Below are 19,567 nucleotides of genomic sequence, written 5' to 3' on the forward strand. Positions count from 1 at the left end.
TGACCACTGTCTGTAACCCTTTTTATTCGTAGCTGTACTTGGTTTGTTCCACAAAGCTCTCTACTGCTTTCTACTCTAGTCTGTCCCTGGTTTCTACTTTTGCTTCCTTAGAGTCCTTTTTCTTTAGAAAAATAGAGCAGTCACAGAAATCTTCTTAAGATATGTTAGATCATTGCTTAAAATCCTTTAGTGAATCCCTCACTTGGAGTGAAGGGAAAGCCTTTACAGTGCATACCAGGCCCATATGACTAGTTCCCTGTTACTCCTCACCCCAGCTCCTGGTCCTCTCCTCTCATCCTTTTTGACTCCAGCAGCCCTGTCCAACTTGCTGTGCCTTGAAAATATCAGGTCTATTGCCATTTTAGAGGGTCTGCACATGCTTCCTTCTGAAATTCAATTGGCAACTTTCTTCCCTCCTTCACGCCTTTGTTCAGAGGTTGCCTTCTCCATGAAGCCTACTCTAGCAAATTTTAAAACTTGCCACTCAGCCCTGTGCATCTTATCTCTTTACCCTCTTCTTACCTTTTCTTTTTTTCTCCCTCATAGCATGGACCACATTTTAGAATACTAATTTAATGTATTTGTCAAAAATACTTATTGTCTATTAACTATTTCCTTCACCCTAACCCTTTTGAGTGCAAGAATCTTTGGTTTATCAGTTTTTCCCAGCACATAGTAAATGCTCAGTTAATATTTGTTGAATGAATAGGCAGTGTATATAAAGCTCCTAGACCAGGGCCTGATTTTTGGAAAAGTTTCAACAAATATTCGATAGGGTTCTATATTCAAATACTGTTAAATGGTGGGGGCCAATAAGGCAAAACAAAATGCTTTCTGTTTTCTGGAGTTTGCAGACTGGAAGAGTAGACGGACATTAATAAGATAATGATGAAATGAGTGAAAAATTACAAGCTGAATTGAGCAATTAAAAAGGAAGGGATGAAGGATGAACACACCAATAGAAGACCTGGACCTAGGCTAGGGGTCTCGAAGTCTATCCTGAGAGACTGGCACTTGAGTTAGGATGTGAAGGAGGAGAGGAGGGCCTAGAGCATTTCAGGCTGCCATTAGCAAGGACAAAGGCAAGTTATAGGAACATGTTCCAAAGCTTGGCAATAGGCCAGAGGGGCAGAACTACAGAGAATAAGAGGGTGGTATGAGGCTCGGCTGGAGTGGGTGGCAGCAGCCAGACTTTGTAGGGTCTCCTGGACAATGTTTTAGGATTTTATCCAAGAGCAAAAGTGGGTTTGGAGGGTAGGAATGTGAAGGTGCCTTAATCAGATGTTCTTGGGAAGATCACTCTAGTTGCAGCTGAAAGGACAATTTGAAGGGGACCTAGAGTTGATACAAATAGATTCATTCTGGAGTTTTGCAGTAGTTAGGTGTGAGATATTTGGGTGATTTTAATTTATTCCATTTACTTATGCTCAGCTATATTTTATAATATATCTAAAATGATTATGCTGTTCACACACACTTATGGTATAGAAAATAAAATGTAAATTTCAACCAAGGACCAATGACTCTAGATATTACATTTTTCAGTGAAGTACCAGACCCCCATGTGCTTTGACTAGGATGCAAACAGCAGAGATCAAAAGGAATGGGCAATTTAAGAGCACTCTAGAAGTTAAAATGGGGGTGTTTGAGTGTGTGGTGAGATCTGGGTGGTAAGGGCAGATAGATAGAAGGATGCATGCTCAGTTTCTGAGAAAGTAGTAGTTCTATTCTCTGGGAAGGAGAAGATTGGGGCAGGTCATGTCTTGGCAAGGAGAATATCAGGGTCCTAGTATCTGAATACTAAAGATTGAAAGAAAATTTGGGTGGTGTATAGACTCTGAGGTACCCCCCCCCCCATGATTCCCATCTCCTGGTGTTTATGCCTTTGTGTGATGCCCTCCCCTTGAGAGTGGGTAAGAGCTGGGACTTGCTTCTAACCAACAGAATATGGCAAAAGTGAGGGCATGTTACCCCCATGATTACGTTGTGTTCTGTAAGACTTTGTCTGGTTTACATACTCACTATAGAAACTCTCCTTATTGATGAATTCAGCAGTCATGTTGGGGAAGGCCACATTGCAAGGAGCAGTGGGTGGCCTCTAGGAACAGCAGGTACATCTAGCAGCTGAGAATGGTCTTCAGCTGATGGACAGAAAGAAGTCAGGGTCCTCAGCCTTAACCACTGCAAGGAAATGTATTCTGTCAATGACCTGTTGGAGTTGAGAACCAGACGCTTTCCCAGCTGAGCTTTCAGATGACACAGGAGCACCTCTGGCTGACAGCTTGACTGCAGCCTTGAAAGATGGTAAGCAGAGGATCTAGCTAAGCCATGAGATTCCTACCCCAGAAAAACTGTGAGATAATAAGTGTCGTTTTAAGCTGTTAAGTTTGTGGTAATTTATCACACAGCAATAGATAACTAACATAGATCACAATTGCTATATCTAGACCTTCTGAGCTACAGAATATTGGACTTCCATGAAGTTGTTTGGTCATTTTGTTTCTCCAAGGGGTAGAAACCTATTTTTCTCCAGGGACCCTGACTGGCAAATGACAATCCTGTCGGCTCACCATATGCAAACACCTATACAGAGATGAACCCTCACTTCCTTGCTTGGTACTGGTTCTACCAGTGATGTCATTCAAGTTCCTGGTATGTTTCTGGAACTATGGTACATTTTAATTTAATTTTTGCTTTATCTCTTCCTACATACCACTGTTATCAGTTAGAACTTATACCCACTTTACAGAGGAGGATGCTGTGAGATTTGCAGTGACCAAGTAAACCCAGAATGTAAGACCTCAAAAGGGTCAGTTCCAAGCTTCAAACCCCAGCCCTCTAATTCCTACTTCAGCAACTCAGCCCTGGCATTCAAGAACCTCTGCGGGTTGGTACCAAATGAGTTCTCCATCCTTGTCTACATCCTTGTGTACATGATTACCTCTGAACATCTAAATCCACTCAAGCTTCAGCTGAACTGTTTGATGTAGAACCCTGAATAAGCACTGGGCTCAAGGCAGAAAAGCTGTTTGCATTTGCTCTGTGACATATTAATCCTGTGACCTTGTACCAGTCACCTAACCTCTTGAGCTGTACGATCCTTATTTGAACGATAAAGAAATTGCACTGAGAGATATTTTATATTCCTTCTAGTACTATTCTAAAAGTACTAGAAGAGCCATCTCTGACTGAATCTAGAGAGATGTGGACTTGTACTCAACGCTGCCTCTTGCTAGCTGCTGCAACTTGGGCAGGTTATTTATCCTTTGTGAATCTCACTGCTGCATTTGTAAAACAGGGCTAATAATTTTACACTCCAGTATACCTGGGAAGATTACCTATGATGTATGTAGGACACAGCATAGTACTTGGCATTTATAGGGACTCCCCAAATCATGGTGGTAATTATTAAAGACTATTGTAAAAGCTTTTAAAATTTATTTCAGTTTGAAGAAGTAAATTAAATTGTTGCAGTTCTGTGGCTTTTTGATAAATTCTTGAAAAGAGAGTATATCTCAATTTGGCAATGGTTTAAGGTTGGTTTTTTCTGAGGAGGAGAATTGCAGGGGTCTGTGACCTCTAGAATCTTGACTCAGTCATCCCCTGTATTGTGAAAATGGTATGGTGGAGGCCATTCCACTTCTCCTTTGCATGTCATTGTAGTTCTCTTGGAGCAGGTATTCTGCAAAAATTTATTCAATGACCCATTCAGTGATTAAACTCAGGGAAAGTCGATGGAGGAGGCGATTTTGGCATTTCTACTTTCAATCCCATGAGGACTTGGAAGCTCAGACCATACGGGATGTTGGTATGGGTTTACACATAAGAAATAGAGGCATCTCGAAAAGTCCTCTTCTAAGAATCATTGAAACAAATACCAGAACCATGGGTGCTAAATGTCCATGTCCAGCAGAGGGCAGTCTAGAACCTCAAAGGCAGTAACTTAGTGGCCCCAGCTCATGGACCTGTGGGCTTGATTTCTTGGAGTGGAGGTAACTTATTTCCACTCATTTTCTTATTCATTTAAACTTTAGTTGCTTGTGTTTTTGCTTTTTGCGGGTTTAGCCACTGGTTGACAAAGTAGTTGCCTCAGTTCTGATGGATTTTACACTCTTGGTGTTACACTGGGGGAGCAGAAGAGACGCAGATCTCAATGCTCAGACAGTGGACCAGTCTTCCAGACATTTATCCACCACATAGATACAAAATGCAGAGCCCCTCGGTGACAGTCACACGAGTGCCTGGATCCCAGCACCATGAGGGGGAGCGAATGCTTTCTCTTTGCTCATTAGTTCATTAGCTGATTCCAGACGTTTGCCCGTGTTCAGATCTCATATGGACACTAGACCTTAAACTGCATCTTTTTTTTAATTTTATTAATTAATTTATTATTTGTTGGGGGGGTACACCAAATTCAATGAACTGTTTTTATACACATATCCCCATATTTCCTCGCTCACTCAACTCCCCCCCCACCCTCCCTCGGGTCCCCCCCACCCTCCCCGTCCCAGTCCTCTAAGGCATCTTCCATCCTCGAGTTGGACTCCCTTTGTTATACAACAACTTCCCACTGACTATCTATTTTACAGTTGGTATAAACTGCATCTTTACAAGCTTTATTTTTTTAAGAAATACACTTACATCTTCTTCCCAGTAGACACACATATGTGTGTATGTGCATTGAAATAAAAGTTTCTGAGACTGTAGCTAATCTTTGCTACATGAGATGACTCTAGTATATTTTATTCCATTCCAATATATTTGATTTCATTAATGAAATTAGTTAATACCTGTTGATTTTACAATCTACTGTTGGGTCACAACAGTTTGAAGAACATTGTGCCTGGAAAATCTAGAGATTTCAGTTTCAACACTGACCCCAACCCCAATTCCTTCTCCTTGGAGAAGTCTCCTCCTACTTCCTTGACTGCATATTCTCTTGAGTCTTTTAGGGGTTTCCTTCCCTCTAGTGCAGATGCTGTCCTGGGCCAGCCCTCTGTTCAGCTCTTGACTGAATTCCCTCAGAGATAGCACCTGTTTCTGTGGCTACCGCTGGTGTTGCTACTGTAGTGATTCATAAGTATACGCCCCCAACTCTGGATGTTCTCCAGAATTCTCAATCTGTGTTTCCAACAGCATTCTAAATAGTTCCATGTGGCTTGGTCCCCATTATCTCGAGCTCAGAGTGTCCCAGGTCAAAATCATTATCTTCTCTGAGCACCTCAATTTCCCTCCATTCTGGGTTAATTGTTCTCCCAATTTCCTTGGCTAAAAATTTCAGGCCATCACTGACCCTTCCTTTTCCTTTGTGCTTCATCACTGGCCTGTCATCAAATCTTGCTGATTCTTTGCTCACCAGCTTCCTCTCCCTTTTCCATCCTTGCCACCATACCCTCTTGATCAAACGAATCGAATGGCTCCTTATTACTTATGAAACTAAATCTGAACTTTTTAGAATACTGGGCTTTGGCCTCAAACCTTATGTCCATTGTTGCTCTAAATGTGCCCTCTGCTGTCCTGCCTGTTGATCCCCCAAGTAGAAGCTGTGAAGAAAGAAATATTTTCTGGTGACTCAGAAATCCGCCTCTCATCTTTCACTAATATGACACTTACAATGTGTTTTCTGCTGTATCATGTCACTGTTTGGATTCATGTTTATTTATTGTATTATCGTACCATTAGGTAACTTCTAGCAGGTTCAGATCTGGGAGTTACCTTGAATCTTTCTCGCAACATCAAAGAGCAACCAAGCCAGAATGAAGCTCTCCTCTAAACCAATTAATCTCAAAGGTTAATGTGCGTATGAACTATCTGCTAGAATGAAGGTTCTGATTCAGCAGGCCAGGGACAGGCCTTGAGAGTCTGCATTTCTGTTTGGCTTCCAGGAAATAAAAGCTGCAGGTGGGAGACCCATGCTTTGAGTAGCAAGACTCTAAACTTCCCTTTAACCGCCCCCTCTCCCTTCTTCCTCCACACACTCTTCCAGCTGGGGCTCCTGTCACCCCAGATCTTCCTAACTTGCCTGCCTGCAGCCTGTCCCTCCCCAGCACTAGTCTATCCTTCTTAAAACTACCATCTAAGGGAGCAGTACCTCCATGGTGAACTCTCCCAAACAAATGTGCCGTGCAAATCCGAAATGCAGGGTTGCCCTACGACCTGGCCTGTGATCTAAGACAGGACTAGGTATTTTGCTTGGGACATCCCCATTCTTTCTTTTCCTGCTTCTGTGGTTTCCTTACTCTCTGCTAACCCTCCTTTGATGAACTCAATGTGGCTACTCTGCTTTTCCCCAAAGTATTGATTTTCATTTTGTCCCAGCCCAAGCCAGGCCCTCTGTACTGTGACTCATGGATTTTCCACCGTGGCTTGGACTCCCAGCAACACCTTCAAAGTGCCCTTTCTTAAATCCACTGTTGCCCCACTGTTAGGGAACAGTCAGCCGAAGCTGCCTGCCTTGGCCAGGTACCATGATGACACTTGCGTGAGTCGTCTCACAGTAAGGAACACTGTGCTGCTGCCAAAAACTAACTGGCAGAATTTGGGAGGCACCAAAAGGAGGGAAGAGATGCCGGTCCAGATGTCCTACCAATATCCCAGAATCTTTCTCACTGGAATCCATCTTGGCTGAGAGATGCTCACACCCCCAGGAAGGACCCCGAATCAGACCAAATATGGGCCTAGTGAGATGATTGGCCAGAGCCTACCTGGACACTAACCCCATCACCATAAAACCCGAGACTGCGAGCCCCGTGGCAGAGCAAGTTCTCCTGGGTTCCCTTACCCCACTGCTCTCCGGCCAGGAGCCTCTTCCCAATTAAGTCTTTTGTTTTGTCAGTATAGAGAGTCTCCATAGACAGTCCATCTCCGAGTGTTAGAAAAGAAGGGGTCCCCTGCCTGCAGCCCTGCCATGTAGGATTACAAAAGAGGGTGGCTGAGGAAGCTGATAGTTGACTAGAGGAAATCGTGGTTGGGAAGGAGGAATGATGTAATCCATTGGTGAAAACTAGCCTGGCCTTCTTTGTGTCTGCCCTGTGGTTGTGTGGGTCTCAGAGCTGGGGGTCATCCCAACCATGGGTTTGCGTCTGTGAGTTTCAGGCCACTGCTTTGCAGGAGTCCCTCGTGGGTTATGGGACACAATAATGTTTCAAGCGCCTAATTTCTATTCTGGTTTAATTTATTTTTATTCATTCCTTTGTGATTATGATTATTTTTTATGTCGGGCTCTATTGCTCAATAGTAGATAATACGTTGCAAAGAGAATTGTGCCTCATCACCTGGGCAGAGACCAGGGCAAAGCGAGTACCAGATAGATTCTGGAGAACAGCAGATGCGGAGGAAGCAAAGATGAGAAGTGAGATTCCTGGGTTTGGGGTCCCAGTCCTGCTCACATGTCTATGAAATCTTGTAAGGGCGATCCAGCCTCTTTGGCCTGTTCCTTCGGTTCTCAGAAGGGTGCTGGGGACATATCACTGTTTAACAGACCTTAAGGATAAGTTAGTAGGGCTGTGCAGAATACTTCTATTCTTTTATTTATTTATTTATTTATTGGCTACGTTGGGTGTTCGTTGCTGTGCACGGGCTTTCTCTAGCTGCGGTGAGCAGGGGCTACTCTTGTTGTGGAGCACAGGCTCTAGGCACAGGGGCTTCAGTAGTTGTGGCTCACAGGGCTTAGTTGCTCCTTGGCATGTGGGATCTTCCCGGACCAGAGATCAAACCCATGTTCCCTGCATTGGCAGGCAGATTCTTAACCACTGCACCACTGGAGAAGTCCCTACTTCTATTATTTAAAAGAAAAAAATCATATACAGTCTCCCTCCCAGAATCACACCACAGTGTCCTCAGTGCCATGAAGCTTTCCTCTGCCCTGTGAGTGGGTCTTTGCAGACTGAAAGGTCACTGAGATCTGGGCCAAAGTCATTTTCATTCTACATGCCTCCCCTCACTGCAAAGGCTGTTAAATTCCTTCATGGAACAAAATAATGAATTTGGAAGAAAAATGCAATATAACCATTTTCTACCCTAATGAACCAGCTTCTCTTTCCAATGTGTGAATGTTCTCTAGTGTGTCCCCAGGGCCGTGAGAGTTTCAAGAAGTTTGCAGTGCACTGCTGTACTTACTCAGCTTCCAAGTCTCACCCCCTCCCAACCGATTCTCTAGAGTCCCCAGGGTTTCCAGGTATAAATCAAGGGACTGAGAGAGAGCTCTGGCTAGACGGAGCACAGCTTGAGGAAGCTGGTGGAAGGTGGGAGGCACGGGGGGGAGGGGAAGAGACTTTCAGCAGCAGAAGGGACTCTTGAGACCCATTTGCAAGACAGACACTTCACTCAGCGCGATTTCTACATTCCTGGCCCTTTAATGGCTGGCAGTAGAATCAGTGGACTGCCTGCTACCTGGTTAATAATGGGGCAGTTAGGTGGCAGCAATGAGCCTGCCGACTATGGGATCCATGGGCTGACAAAAAGACCATTGAACATTGACTTTTCCACTTTTCTTTCTCTTTCCCCAGGGCATCCGCTGAAGTTCTGGCAGCATTGCTGAAATCCAGTAAGTACCTCTTTTGAAACATCGGGTTATTCCTTTCCCCTCCGAGTTTGGTGAAAGATGCTCTTCTGTCTCCATGGCTCATTTTCAACCTGGAAGGCAATAGAGCCATTCCTGGATCTTTGGGGTGAGATGGAGAATATTCCGGCTGTTCCAAACTTGGGCTGCAAAGAGAGAGTTAAACTCTCTCCCTGTGGATGTGCCCGTACATAATGCTGCTAAGACAATGGTCTCGAATGGGAGTATGTTTTCTACTGCAGACCCCAGGAACTCTCCAGCTCCTTCTAATTAGATCAGCAGCCCTTAGGGACTGTTGGAATAAATTGCAGGTTCCAATGGGATTGTCCTATGGAAGAAAAGTTTATGACAGTGGGTGGGAAGCGTGATTCTTGCCTTTGATTCACAACTCAGCTAGTGACTGTATCCTTGGGCAGGTGGGGTGTTGGAATAGCTTGGACAACATAGATGCTGATAACAAATTTATATTAAAAAGTTGGCTCTTTTCTTAGTTACTTGAATGATTGCAAAAGAATAGCTCTGGGGGTCTGAATAATTTGAGGGGTATTTTTTGTCTGCCTTTTTTTTTTTTTTTTTTTGCCTCGTAGCCATGGTCTAATTACATTGGGAGCCAATTTCAAGTGTGCAATATAGTAGAAGGCACCATGCATTGGGAGTGAAGAATTCTCAGCTTAATGTTTTTATTTTTTCCCCCTCCTTACCTCTTCATCTATTTTAATTTGGCACCTTGGAAACCAGCTGCTTCAATTGTGATATTTGTTTCTCTATAGGGAGCCTGAGGCATGTGGGTAATAGGTGAACTTTAATAAAACTTATAAATAAATAAATAAAAATCAAAACACCTTCTCCCCTCAACCATACATCTCTGTCAACTCTAAGTGCAAAGAAAGAGTCATATCACATAGTGCTTCCCTTTGTAGACTGAAAAAGTAATTGAAGCTTGAATTCATTTGGACCGTTGGAATTTGATATAATACACAAGTCTATACACAGTTGCCTGACCTGCAGGGAGAGTGAAGGTGGTTAGATCAGGTTGGTGGAGTGAAGAGGTTAGGAAGCCCTTGAGATAGGAGTGGTTGAGAAAGTGCTACCTGTGGGTTACATGGAGAGAACAGTTTATCCTTCAGACTAAACTTGACTCAGGTTTGGTGTCTGGGTTCTCATTATTTACCTGCTCACTCTGTCTGCTCACCTGATTATAACGGGTGTTTGAGGAAGAAAGGTGAGGAAGTTCTTGGATTGCAGGAAATAAAGGTGCTGAGAAAGGCTGGGTAAGCCAGCCCACGAGTGCGGTGCCTTGGGAAAGTAACTTTCTCCTCCCTGCCCAGCCTTGGCAGTAGAGACCTTTTCATGGGAACAGAGCCTTGCTCGTGTTATTGAATTGGGGGGGGGTGTCCCACTGCTGGCCACTTACAAGATCAATTACATACTTACAAATGTTGTTAGAAAGGAAACACACCTTTAATCAGATTGCTGGCAATCTAGGGAGATGGTGGACTCAGCCTCCCCCCCAAAATCACCTCTGGAGAGTCTGCTTGGCCATGAAACTTTTAAAGGGAAGGAGGGACGTGATCTCAGTTAGTCATTGAGATATAGGGAGTCGGAGTCATCACTACCTCCCATTGCATGCAGGCTTGTGGACTTCTTGTCATCTTCCTCTACATGTTATCTTGTTCACACAGGTTGGTCACACAGTTTGTTGGGGAGATTACTGAAGGTGAAGCTAGGGAAGAGATCTGGTCATCTGTTAATTTCTTATGTTTCATTTCTACTTCTTTGAGCTATGGAAAGAACCGATGAGTTAGGCAAGGTATTGTGTGATTGAAAGATTTTGAAAGGTTTACTTGGGCTGGAGAAGTGTAGAGCATGAGGGTGCCTGGTTTAAAAGTTAGTTAAATGGTACAAATGAACTTATTTACAAAACAGAAATAGAGTCACAGATGTAGAAAACAAACTTATGGTTACCAGCAGGGGAAAGGTTGGGGGGGCCGGGCGCAGGGATAAATTGGGAGACTGGGATAGACATATACGCACTCCTATATATAAAATAGATAACTAATAAGGACCCCTGTATAGCACAGGGAACTCTACTAAGTACTCTGTAATGACCTATATGGGAAAAGAATCTCAAAAAGAGTGGATATACGTATATGTGTAACTGACTCACTTTTCTGTACAGCAGAAACTAACACAACATTGTAAATCAACTATACGCCAATAAAAGTTAAAAAAGAAAGTTAGTTACACTCTAGCTTTGCTAAAGTGACAAGAAAAGGGGCTTCCGGCTGAGAGCAGTTTCCTGCAAAGAACTGCTTACACTAGCTAAGAAAGGCTGCCTTATCTTTTTACATATACACATCCCCCTGAGACTTAGAGTTGAGTGTCCTGATATACCACGTGTAAAAATCTGAACGTCGTCCCATGCCAGTTATTAACTATTTCTGTTTGAAACATGGTGCATGGGCTCAGGAGAAACCAATAGCCAGTGCAAATACTGACTGATTCGGGCTGAGAGCATTAGTTGGGTTTCCAACACACTAGTCATGCTTAGCGAGTGGAGTGCGCTGTACCAGGTGCTCAGTTTTACAGTTTCTAACGTCTACTCTCCCTCCAGAGCTCAGCTCAGACCTCATTCCCTCTGAAAGCACTTTCCCTGGTTACCAAGACCAGGCTGGATGCCCCTCCTCTACGATCTCGTAGGCTCTCCCAACACAGGGTTGAGTACACTGCATTGAATTTGCTGTAGCCCATCTGTCCCAGCTGATTGTAAGCTTTTGAAGGCAAGGGTCATCTTCGTTGATTGTCGTATTACTTGCGTCAGCACAATAAAAAGCCTAAAATAAATATTTGTGTCCTAAACGTTTAAATGAATAGTGCTTTCTAATATTTACATGTATAAAAATGGCATTACCACCCCCCACTGCCCTCTACCACTGAATCCAACAACCCATGCACAGAACCGATGACCTTAGTTCTAATCTCTATTTAACTATATGGAGAGACTATCAGGGAAATGATAGTCTGCCATCCTCCACATATGAAACAGGCTTTGTTGTCCCATTAGATGAATGTATAGGGTTATTTGCTAATCCTGCTGAGCTGTCCACATAGACTTTTGTGTGAGTCTTAGGTCCATCCTAACACAAGAGAGTTGGTTGAGAACTTCTCTAATGTTCTTTCTACCGTTAAATACCCAGCCTTCACGCCTATTGGGGTTTCTCAACCCTGATACCCTTGTGTTTTGAACTGGATAATCCTTAGTTGTTGCGGCCTGTCCTGTGCATTCTGGAACGTTTAGCAGCATCCCTAGGCTTTTCTCACCCGGTGCCACTGCCAGTTGTAATGAGCAAGATTTGTCTCTAGACACTGCTAAATTGTCCCCCGGGACATCAAAATCGCCTCCGTCTGAGAATCGCTGATGCATATTTGACCGCACAGGAGCTGAACCTCATTCAAGGTTTCAGATGATCCCTCCCAAATACCTGTATTGGTATTTCATAGAAATCTCTTCTTGCATAATTGATCTGAAATTTCCCGGCACTGGTGTCATTCCTGTGGATTCAAATGAGGTAAGAATACCGATGGCAGGAAGTCTTTATGAACACGCAGAAATAACTTGGGAGGGAGCAGGTTCTAGAGCTCTAGAGGCTCTTAGAACAGGGAGGGCAGGTTCTAGAGCTCTAGAGGCTCTTAGAACAGGGAGGGCAGGTTCTAGAGCTCTAGAGGCTCTTAGAACAGGGAGGGCAGGTTCTAGAGCTCTAGAGGCTCTTAGAACAAGCGCCAACTCCCATGCGTGGGTAGAAGGATTCTGAGATCATATTTGAGCTCATCAGGCAAGAGGGCTGTTTTTTCTTGTTTAAATTTATTTTTTATTGAAGTATAGTTTAATGTATAGTATTATACAAGTTACAGGTATACAATATAGTGATTCCCAATTTCTAAAATGTTTTACTCTATTTATAGTTATTGTAAAATATTGGCTGTATTCTCTGTGTTGTACAATATATCCTTTTAGAATTATTTTATACCTAATAGTGTGTACCTCTTAATCCCCTACCCCTACATTGCCCTCCCCCTTCCCTCTCCCCACTGCTAACTACTAGTTTGTTTCTATATCTGTGAGTCTGCTTCTTTGTTGATATAGTCACTATTTTGTTGTATTTTTTTAGATTCCACAATATGTGTTATAATTCAGTATGTGTCTTTCTCTGCCTGACTTATACACTTAGTATAATGTCCTCCAAGTCCATCCATGTTGCTGCAAATGGCAAAATTTCATTCCTTCTTATGGCTGCCTGGTATTCCATGGTATATGTTTATCCCACATCTTCTTTATCCATTCATCTGTTGATGGGCACTTAGGTTGCTTCCATATCTTGGCAACTGTAAATAATGCTGCTATGAACATTGGGGTGCATGTATCTTTTTGAATTAGTGTTTTAATTTTTTTGGAATATATACCCAGGAGTGGAATTGCTGCATTGTATGGTAGTTATATTTTTAGTTTTTTGAGAAACCTCCATACTGTTTTCCACAGTGGCTGCACCAGTTCCCACCAACAGTGAAGGAAGGTTCAAGAGTGCTGTGTTTAAATAGCAAAGTCTTTCATGGATTTGGGGAGGGCCAGTTGCCATCTTTGTTACACCAGCCTAAGCAAAGCATTGTGTGGCATGTAATAACTGGGTATGGGTTGTACCAGTGCACTTAGGCTGGGGTTCCTGTGGGGGAGATAAGTGTCATGGAATTCTCTAGTTGCCTTCCAATGCCTTCATGCATAGTGAAGAATTGACATGCAATGTCTGCCAATTTGGATCCCAGATGAGTTTGTGTCTGCTGAACCTAAATGCTGGAAGTCAGTTTCTGTCTAAAATTCAGACCCTGGCACCCATATCTGGGAATGTTCATATGAACCTTTATCTCCTGAAAGCACACTCTTTTTAGCTGGTGGTTATTCTGGCCTTGATACTTATCAGTATAAAAGTTGGCCATTTTAGCATATCTCTAAAATTGCAGCACAAAAGAACATTCCCCATTCAAAATAGAGCCAGAAGGACATATCTACTACCTTCGGTGCAGTAATCATGGGTGGGCTTGGGAATCTGAGGTCCACAAGGCCCTATCAAGTAGTGGGCGGTGGGAGGCGATCTCCACCAGTGACAGGGAACCTCGGAGCCGCCCACTGTAACACCAAAAAGAAAGGCAAAGAGCACCAGTTTGCATTAGGACAATTTTGTTGTTTTGTCTCAGCTCATCAAGTAGCTGCTGCATGAGAAGCCAACGTAGGAAAAGTAGATGGTGGACAGAGCGAAACAAACCAAAAGACAGGTCTCATCTCTTTCCCTCTCCAAGCAACAGCAGGCAAAATAAGCTTGGAAGTCCTAAGCCTCTTTTCCAACCATTTCTGAAATTTAGAATCCTAAAAATTGAAGTCATTGCTCATTCAAGGGCCCTTTTTATATGACCATGGGCTAGAATGGTCTAATCCAGATTCCATACCCTCATTGTATCAGTTCCTCTCTCTCTACTCACACAGGCACAAAGGTTAAATTTTCCTGTATTGAAAGTTTTGCCCTTTTGTGTTTTATCCTACACAAAACATTTAGCTTTTCATCACCAAAACTTAATAAAGCTTTGATTAAGAAATAGTGCTTCTATTGCAGGCCATTTTTTTCTCTAATAAATCAACACAACACATGGTCCTTTGCCCTGTCCCCCTTTATTAAAAAATTTTTTTTAATTGAAGTGTAGTTGACTTATAGTGTTGTGTTAATTTCCGGTGTACAGCAAAGTGACTCAGTTATACATGTATATACTTTCTTTTATATATTCTTTTCCATTATGGTTTATCACAGGATATTGAATATAGTTCCCTGTGCTATACAGTAGGGTCTTGCTGTTTATCCATTCTATATGTAATAGTTTGCACCTGCCAACCCCAAACTCCCAGTACATCCCTCTACCACATCTCCCCTCCCTTGGCAACCACAAGTCCGTTCTCTATGTCTGTGAGTCTGTTTCTGTTTCATAGATAGGTTCGTTTGTGTCATATTTTAGATTCCACATATGAGTGATATCACATGGTATTTATTTTTCTCTGTCTGGCTTATTTCGCTTAGTATGATAATCTCTAGGTCCATCCACGTGCTCCCGTCCCTTTTGCTATCTGCCTCCACTCTGCCTTTCTCTCTCTCACCTGTGTCTCTACCTGGACTTCTGTCTCTTCTTCCTTTTTTTGCTTCATCTTCTTCTCCTTGTCTCATTGGCCCTTCCACCTCCCCCTCTTTCTTTCTGCTCCCTGACAGCCTTCTGTGAGCATTAGATATAAATGCAGTTTGGAGAAAGGTGGCCCTGGCAGCAGTGCTTGAAATGAGCATGCCCTGTGGGATTCCGCCTGATCTGTCCTGGCTCCAGTGCTGAATCTTCACATAATGCCTTGGTAGTAATCTTGCTGCCCAGCTTTGACAGTCGCAGTCTCACCGCAAGGAAATACCGGAAGCAATTTTTGGTTCAGGCCCTAGATCTTAACAAGAGGATGATGGGTCTACTTCAGACCACTCTCCAGCTTCAGCATTAGCATTCAGAGCAGTCTGGGAGTTTGCACAAGTTGGGGCAACAGGGAGGGTGCTGGGAATGGGAAAGTAAAGGGAGGGAGACAGAGAAGCAAGGAGGGAAGGAGAGATGCAAGGGAGCTAGCGGGAAGTCTGGCAGGAAGAGGAGATTCTCTGTGATCTTCCTCGGTGAGGTCTGCCCGGCTGGCTCACGGCACACGACAGCCTGCTGCTAGCGGGGTATAGGAAGGAGGTGCCTTCTGGCACCTGGAGTTCTGATCATGGACAGACACCTCATGCTCTCAGTCATCCTCTGCTATGGCCTGTCAGTCAGCAATGCACGGACTGAAGGGCGTGATGGCCAGAGCTGCTCTGCAGCAGAACATCAAAGAAGGGGCCCTGTTAGAAATGCCACAGCTGAGGCTTTTGTAGGAATTCTAGGAGCTCCGAGGAGTTCTCAGAATGACATCAATGTTTTAGGATGGTTGGCCGTGTGATTCCTTTGAACTTCTGACATACACTAATAGCCATGGGGTGGCACGGCCTTCATGGGGCTCACAGGTACAATGTGTGTTCCTACGGGGCCAGGAGTCTGTCCTCCTGGCCTCCCGGGCTGCTGCACAAGCCTGGTGCTCCAGGGTGATGGAGTGATTACCCTTCAGTTTCCTGATGAGGGCTATGGAGTCAGGCCATTAGAGCTGGAAAAGACCTTGGAGGTTGCTTAGTGCAGTGATGTTCAAACATTTTTTTTTTTTTTTCAGTAGAGAACTCAGAGCCCTGTCTGTCCATTTCCCAATGATTTTCCCCTAAGGTGGCCTCTGAGACACATTAAAAAAAAATAGGGCTCCCTGAGAACCCAGAAAACTATTAATCTTTTTTTTAAATTGAAATATATTTGACACTTAACTTTGTGTAAATGTAACACATGTTGATTTGCTACATCTATATATTGTGACTGCCATTCTAGCAGTAATTTGTACCTCCGTCACGTCACATAATTATCATTTCTTTTTAGTGGTTGGAGTAATTAAGATCTAGTCTCTTAGTGAGTTTGATGATTATAGTACAGATAGTTGTCCAGATCCCAGAAAACTGTTGGTCGTATCCAGCCCCCTCCTCATTTTCACACAGGGAAACTGAGGACTAGAGAGAGGGAGTGACCCCCCCCACCTCCAGGTCTCTGAGACTGGAAGCTTTCCTGTCCAGCTAACACTAGTTCTTTCTTCTGTCTCAGCACAAGTGTCTCTGCCAAGGGTATTGACAACCCCCATCTCTGCCCAGGGTTAGGTTTCCAGGTAAACCTTTTCACTATGTTTATAGTAACTATAAATATACTAACTATAACTAAGAACTAACTATACTGTAATCAATGATTCCTGTAGTTCTGCATATGTGTAAGCGTGTATGCATTTTTGTGTACGTAGGCACGTATTTCCCTGCAGGGTATGCCTCCACGGGGGCTGGGGTCCCTATCATTGCCCCCACACCTCGCATTGAGTTATCCAGAGAAGCTCTAACACACTAATGTTAACTGAGGAAGGATTCCTGTTTCCTGACTTAAGCCTCATACAGTTGCGTTCAGTATGCCTTAATGAAGAGGCCAGCCCAATTCCTCTCCCCAGAAAGAATCAAACTACAGTGTGATTATAGACTCTACATCCTTTCTGCCACCATAAATCCTAGAGAAGCAAGCCATATATTCCTGTGATGATCCAGAAATCTGCTTCAAATAATATTGATAGATTTTTGCATTTGTCACGCTGGGATGCACTGCTGTGATCGACTTCGTGTGAATGCAGACTAGCAAGCTACATCCATCACACGGTGGGACTGAAATGACAACACAGATAGCTACTGTTTACTGAGTGCTTAGTGTGTTAGCCGCTGTATATATGTGTCACCTAGCAAGGAGGTATCATCTCCCCATTTCACAGGGGTAGGAACTGAGGCCTGAAGAGGCTAAGTAATGTACACAGCTTAGGGGCTGCAGAGCTTACCTGCTGTAGACCTTGGGACCTAAGCCCTTTGTGTACCAAGGAGAGATGAACAAGGGTAGGATAATTTAGCCCAAAGAAGATATGATCAAAAGCTGAAAGAAAGCTAAATAGATACTTTCTAAGAATTGGAAGATTCTTTTTTTTTAATGGTGGGAGCATCTGTCATTTAGTTTAGAAAAGAGCATCACACGGTCCTTCCCGTACAAGCATCTGAAGGGGACCCAGGGAGAGGTGCCCAACACACCAGTGTGGCTGTGCGAAGGGCCAGAGTCCCTGCTGTGAGGCTGAGCATCAGGCGAGGCTGATGAATGATGGGGTGAGTGAGAGGAGAAGGGAACAGGGCTGGGAAGGATTACAGACCCTATTATGTCATGACGCGTTCAACTTGGCTTTTTTTTTTCTTGGCTCAAACTTCAGTCTTCTCTGCCATTTTTTTTGTCTTTTGCATAAATACATAAAATATTTTTAAAAGTTTAAGCTAAAAAGATACTACCTATCCCCCTCCTCCCCCCTCTCCCTGCGGGTTTTGTCAGGCCCCCTCGTTGGGGGGGCTGATCGGCACTGGCCAGACCGCAGCTCATGTAGTTCCTCTTCCTGCCATGCGGTGGTGCTGTTCTTTTAGTTATCTTGGCCGCGCTAGTCCAATATTTATTTTCGGTGAGTAATTTGTTTATCGGGAGGTTATTTTTATCTAATTTTGGCCATATTTGCTATTCCACACTATCTGTGCTTCCCAGCGTTAGCAGCCTGCATGTCTTGAAGGAAATTAGCTGAAGATGGTCTCGGAGGCATTTGCTCAGCCATTATTTAAGCGATCTGGGAGGAGGCAGGGTGAGCAGAGCCCCGGGTTGGAAAAGCTCCTGGAATTGGTTTCACTCCCAGTGAGGTTAGTATGATTGAGAGGGACTTACTGAGGGCGGGGAGCATCTCGCATCTCGGGCAGCTTTTTTGAGGGCTACCTCTGGTAAAGGGCAGCAAATCCTGCAGTTACTTTCCTCCATCTCCTTTGAACCCTGGTGATAATCTGTATCTTCCTCACCTTTGCTGCCAAGGCCAAAGGCACGACTTAAGGAAGATGCCCATCTGCCTTCCCATGGTCCACAGGCTTCCCGCATCCCATCTGACAGTATGTTTCATGAACTGTTCATTGCCGGTGGTGGAGGAAGGGGGCAGGAAGGTGGGGAGTGGGAAGAGAATTATTGTTTGTTAGAGTACCTTCAATGAGTAATGATCGTAGCTGTTAATTACAGAGCACTGGCACTTGCCAGATATTTTATATTCGCATTTTACACAGGAGGAGGTTGTAGTGAGAAGAGGTTAAAGATTGTCCCCAAGATCCCATAAATGGTAAGTGGAGAGCTGAAATTCAAACTCAGTTGTGACTGTCTTCAAAGCAGAAAATCTTCCTGTTTCAAGGATGATTCATTCCTTCCACATGGAGTCAGGAAACCTAGACTTGGCTGATGGGCATGTGACCTGAAATTAGTTCTTTGTCATTGTACTTGACTTCAGTTTGGTTTTCCAAAAATGGGAGGGCTATGTAAGTTGAGTAGTGTGAGAATGCTTTGGTAGAAGAAACTTTTTTTTTTTTTAAAGAAATCTTCTGAGGAGATGACACATGTAAAGAAGATAAGACAGGAACAGAAGTGGGAGAGCCCAGTGAATCACAGCCTGGCCTTTCTAGTGTCACCTCCTCTTTCCCCAGCTTGTGAATGACACTGAGAAACTTCCGCGGAAGTTCCTTAGGGCAGCGGTCCCCAACCTTTTCGGCACCAGGGACCAGTTTTGTGGAAAACAATTTTCCCACGTATTAGGGGGAGGAGGGATGGGGGGGATGGGAGGGATGGTCCAGGTGGTGATGCGAGTGATGGGGAGCAATGGGGAGCGCTCGCTGGCCCACCGCTCACCTCCTGCTGCTGTGCGGCTGGGTTCCTAACAGGCCGTGGACTGGTACTGGTCTGTAGCCCGAGGGTTGGGGACCCCTGCCTTAGGGCTCCAAGGAATCAAGTTTGAAAACCTCTGAAATAAATATTCTCATGGGACTTTCAGGGCTCAGTAAGTTGTCAGAGATTATAATTTAAAGATGGGCAGATGCATCCTTTAGGAGGTTTGGAACATGTGCTATGTGGAGGTCCTAAGGAATAGCTAGTCTGACTCAGAGAGACATGCAAATTGTTATCTCCATCCTTGAGCCCTAGTCAAGTTACCTTTGAGTCTCTTGGGACTAAGAGGCCTAATTAAACAATTAAATTGAACCTAATTAAATGAGGAGGGTCCGCTTTCATTGGAAATTACAGTGGTTTTTAGTATAGGTAAGATGGTGAGCTACCATCCTGAGATGGCCAGGATATTCCCAGACACCCCCACGGGGTCTAACAGACCTGTGGACCATGGTGGTGTATTTTCACGGCTTGACATAAAACTGTCGTCTGCAGAAAATATTGTTGTAATAAGATCGCTCT

At 44.0% G+C, this 19,567-nt stretch overlaps 1 protein-coding gene across 1 annotated transcript in view; it reads left to right on the forward strand.

Moving 5' to 3' along the window:
- The window catches only part of AGBL1 (AGBL carboxypeptidase 1), a 746,106-nt gene that overhangs the window by 106,209 nt on the left and 620,330 nt on the right, over nucleotides 1-19,567 (forward strand). The window contains exon 6 of the mRNA XM_057720719.1: nucleotides 8,508-8,545. Coding sequence (XP_057576702.1) covers nucleotides 8,508-8,545 — 38 coding nt within the window. The remainder of the gene's footprint in view (nucleotides 1-8,507; nucleotides 8,546-19,567) is intronic.

This window comes from Hippopotamus amphibius, chromosome 2 (genome assembly GCF_030028045.1).
Source record: "Hippopotamus amphibius kiboko isolate mHipAmp2 chromosome 2, mHipAmp2.hap2, whole genome shotgun sequence".
NCBI classification, from domain to species: Eukaryota; Metazoa; Chordata; class Mammalia; order Artiodactyla; family Hippopotamidae; genus Hippopotamus; species Hippopotamus amphibius.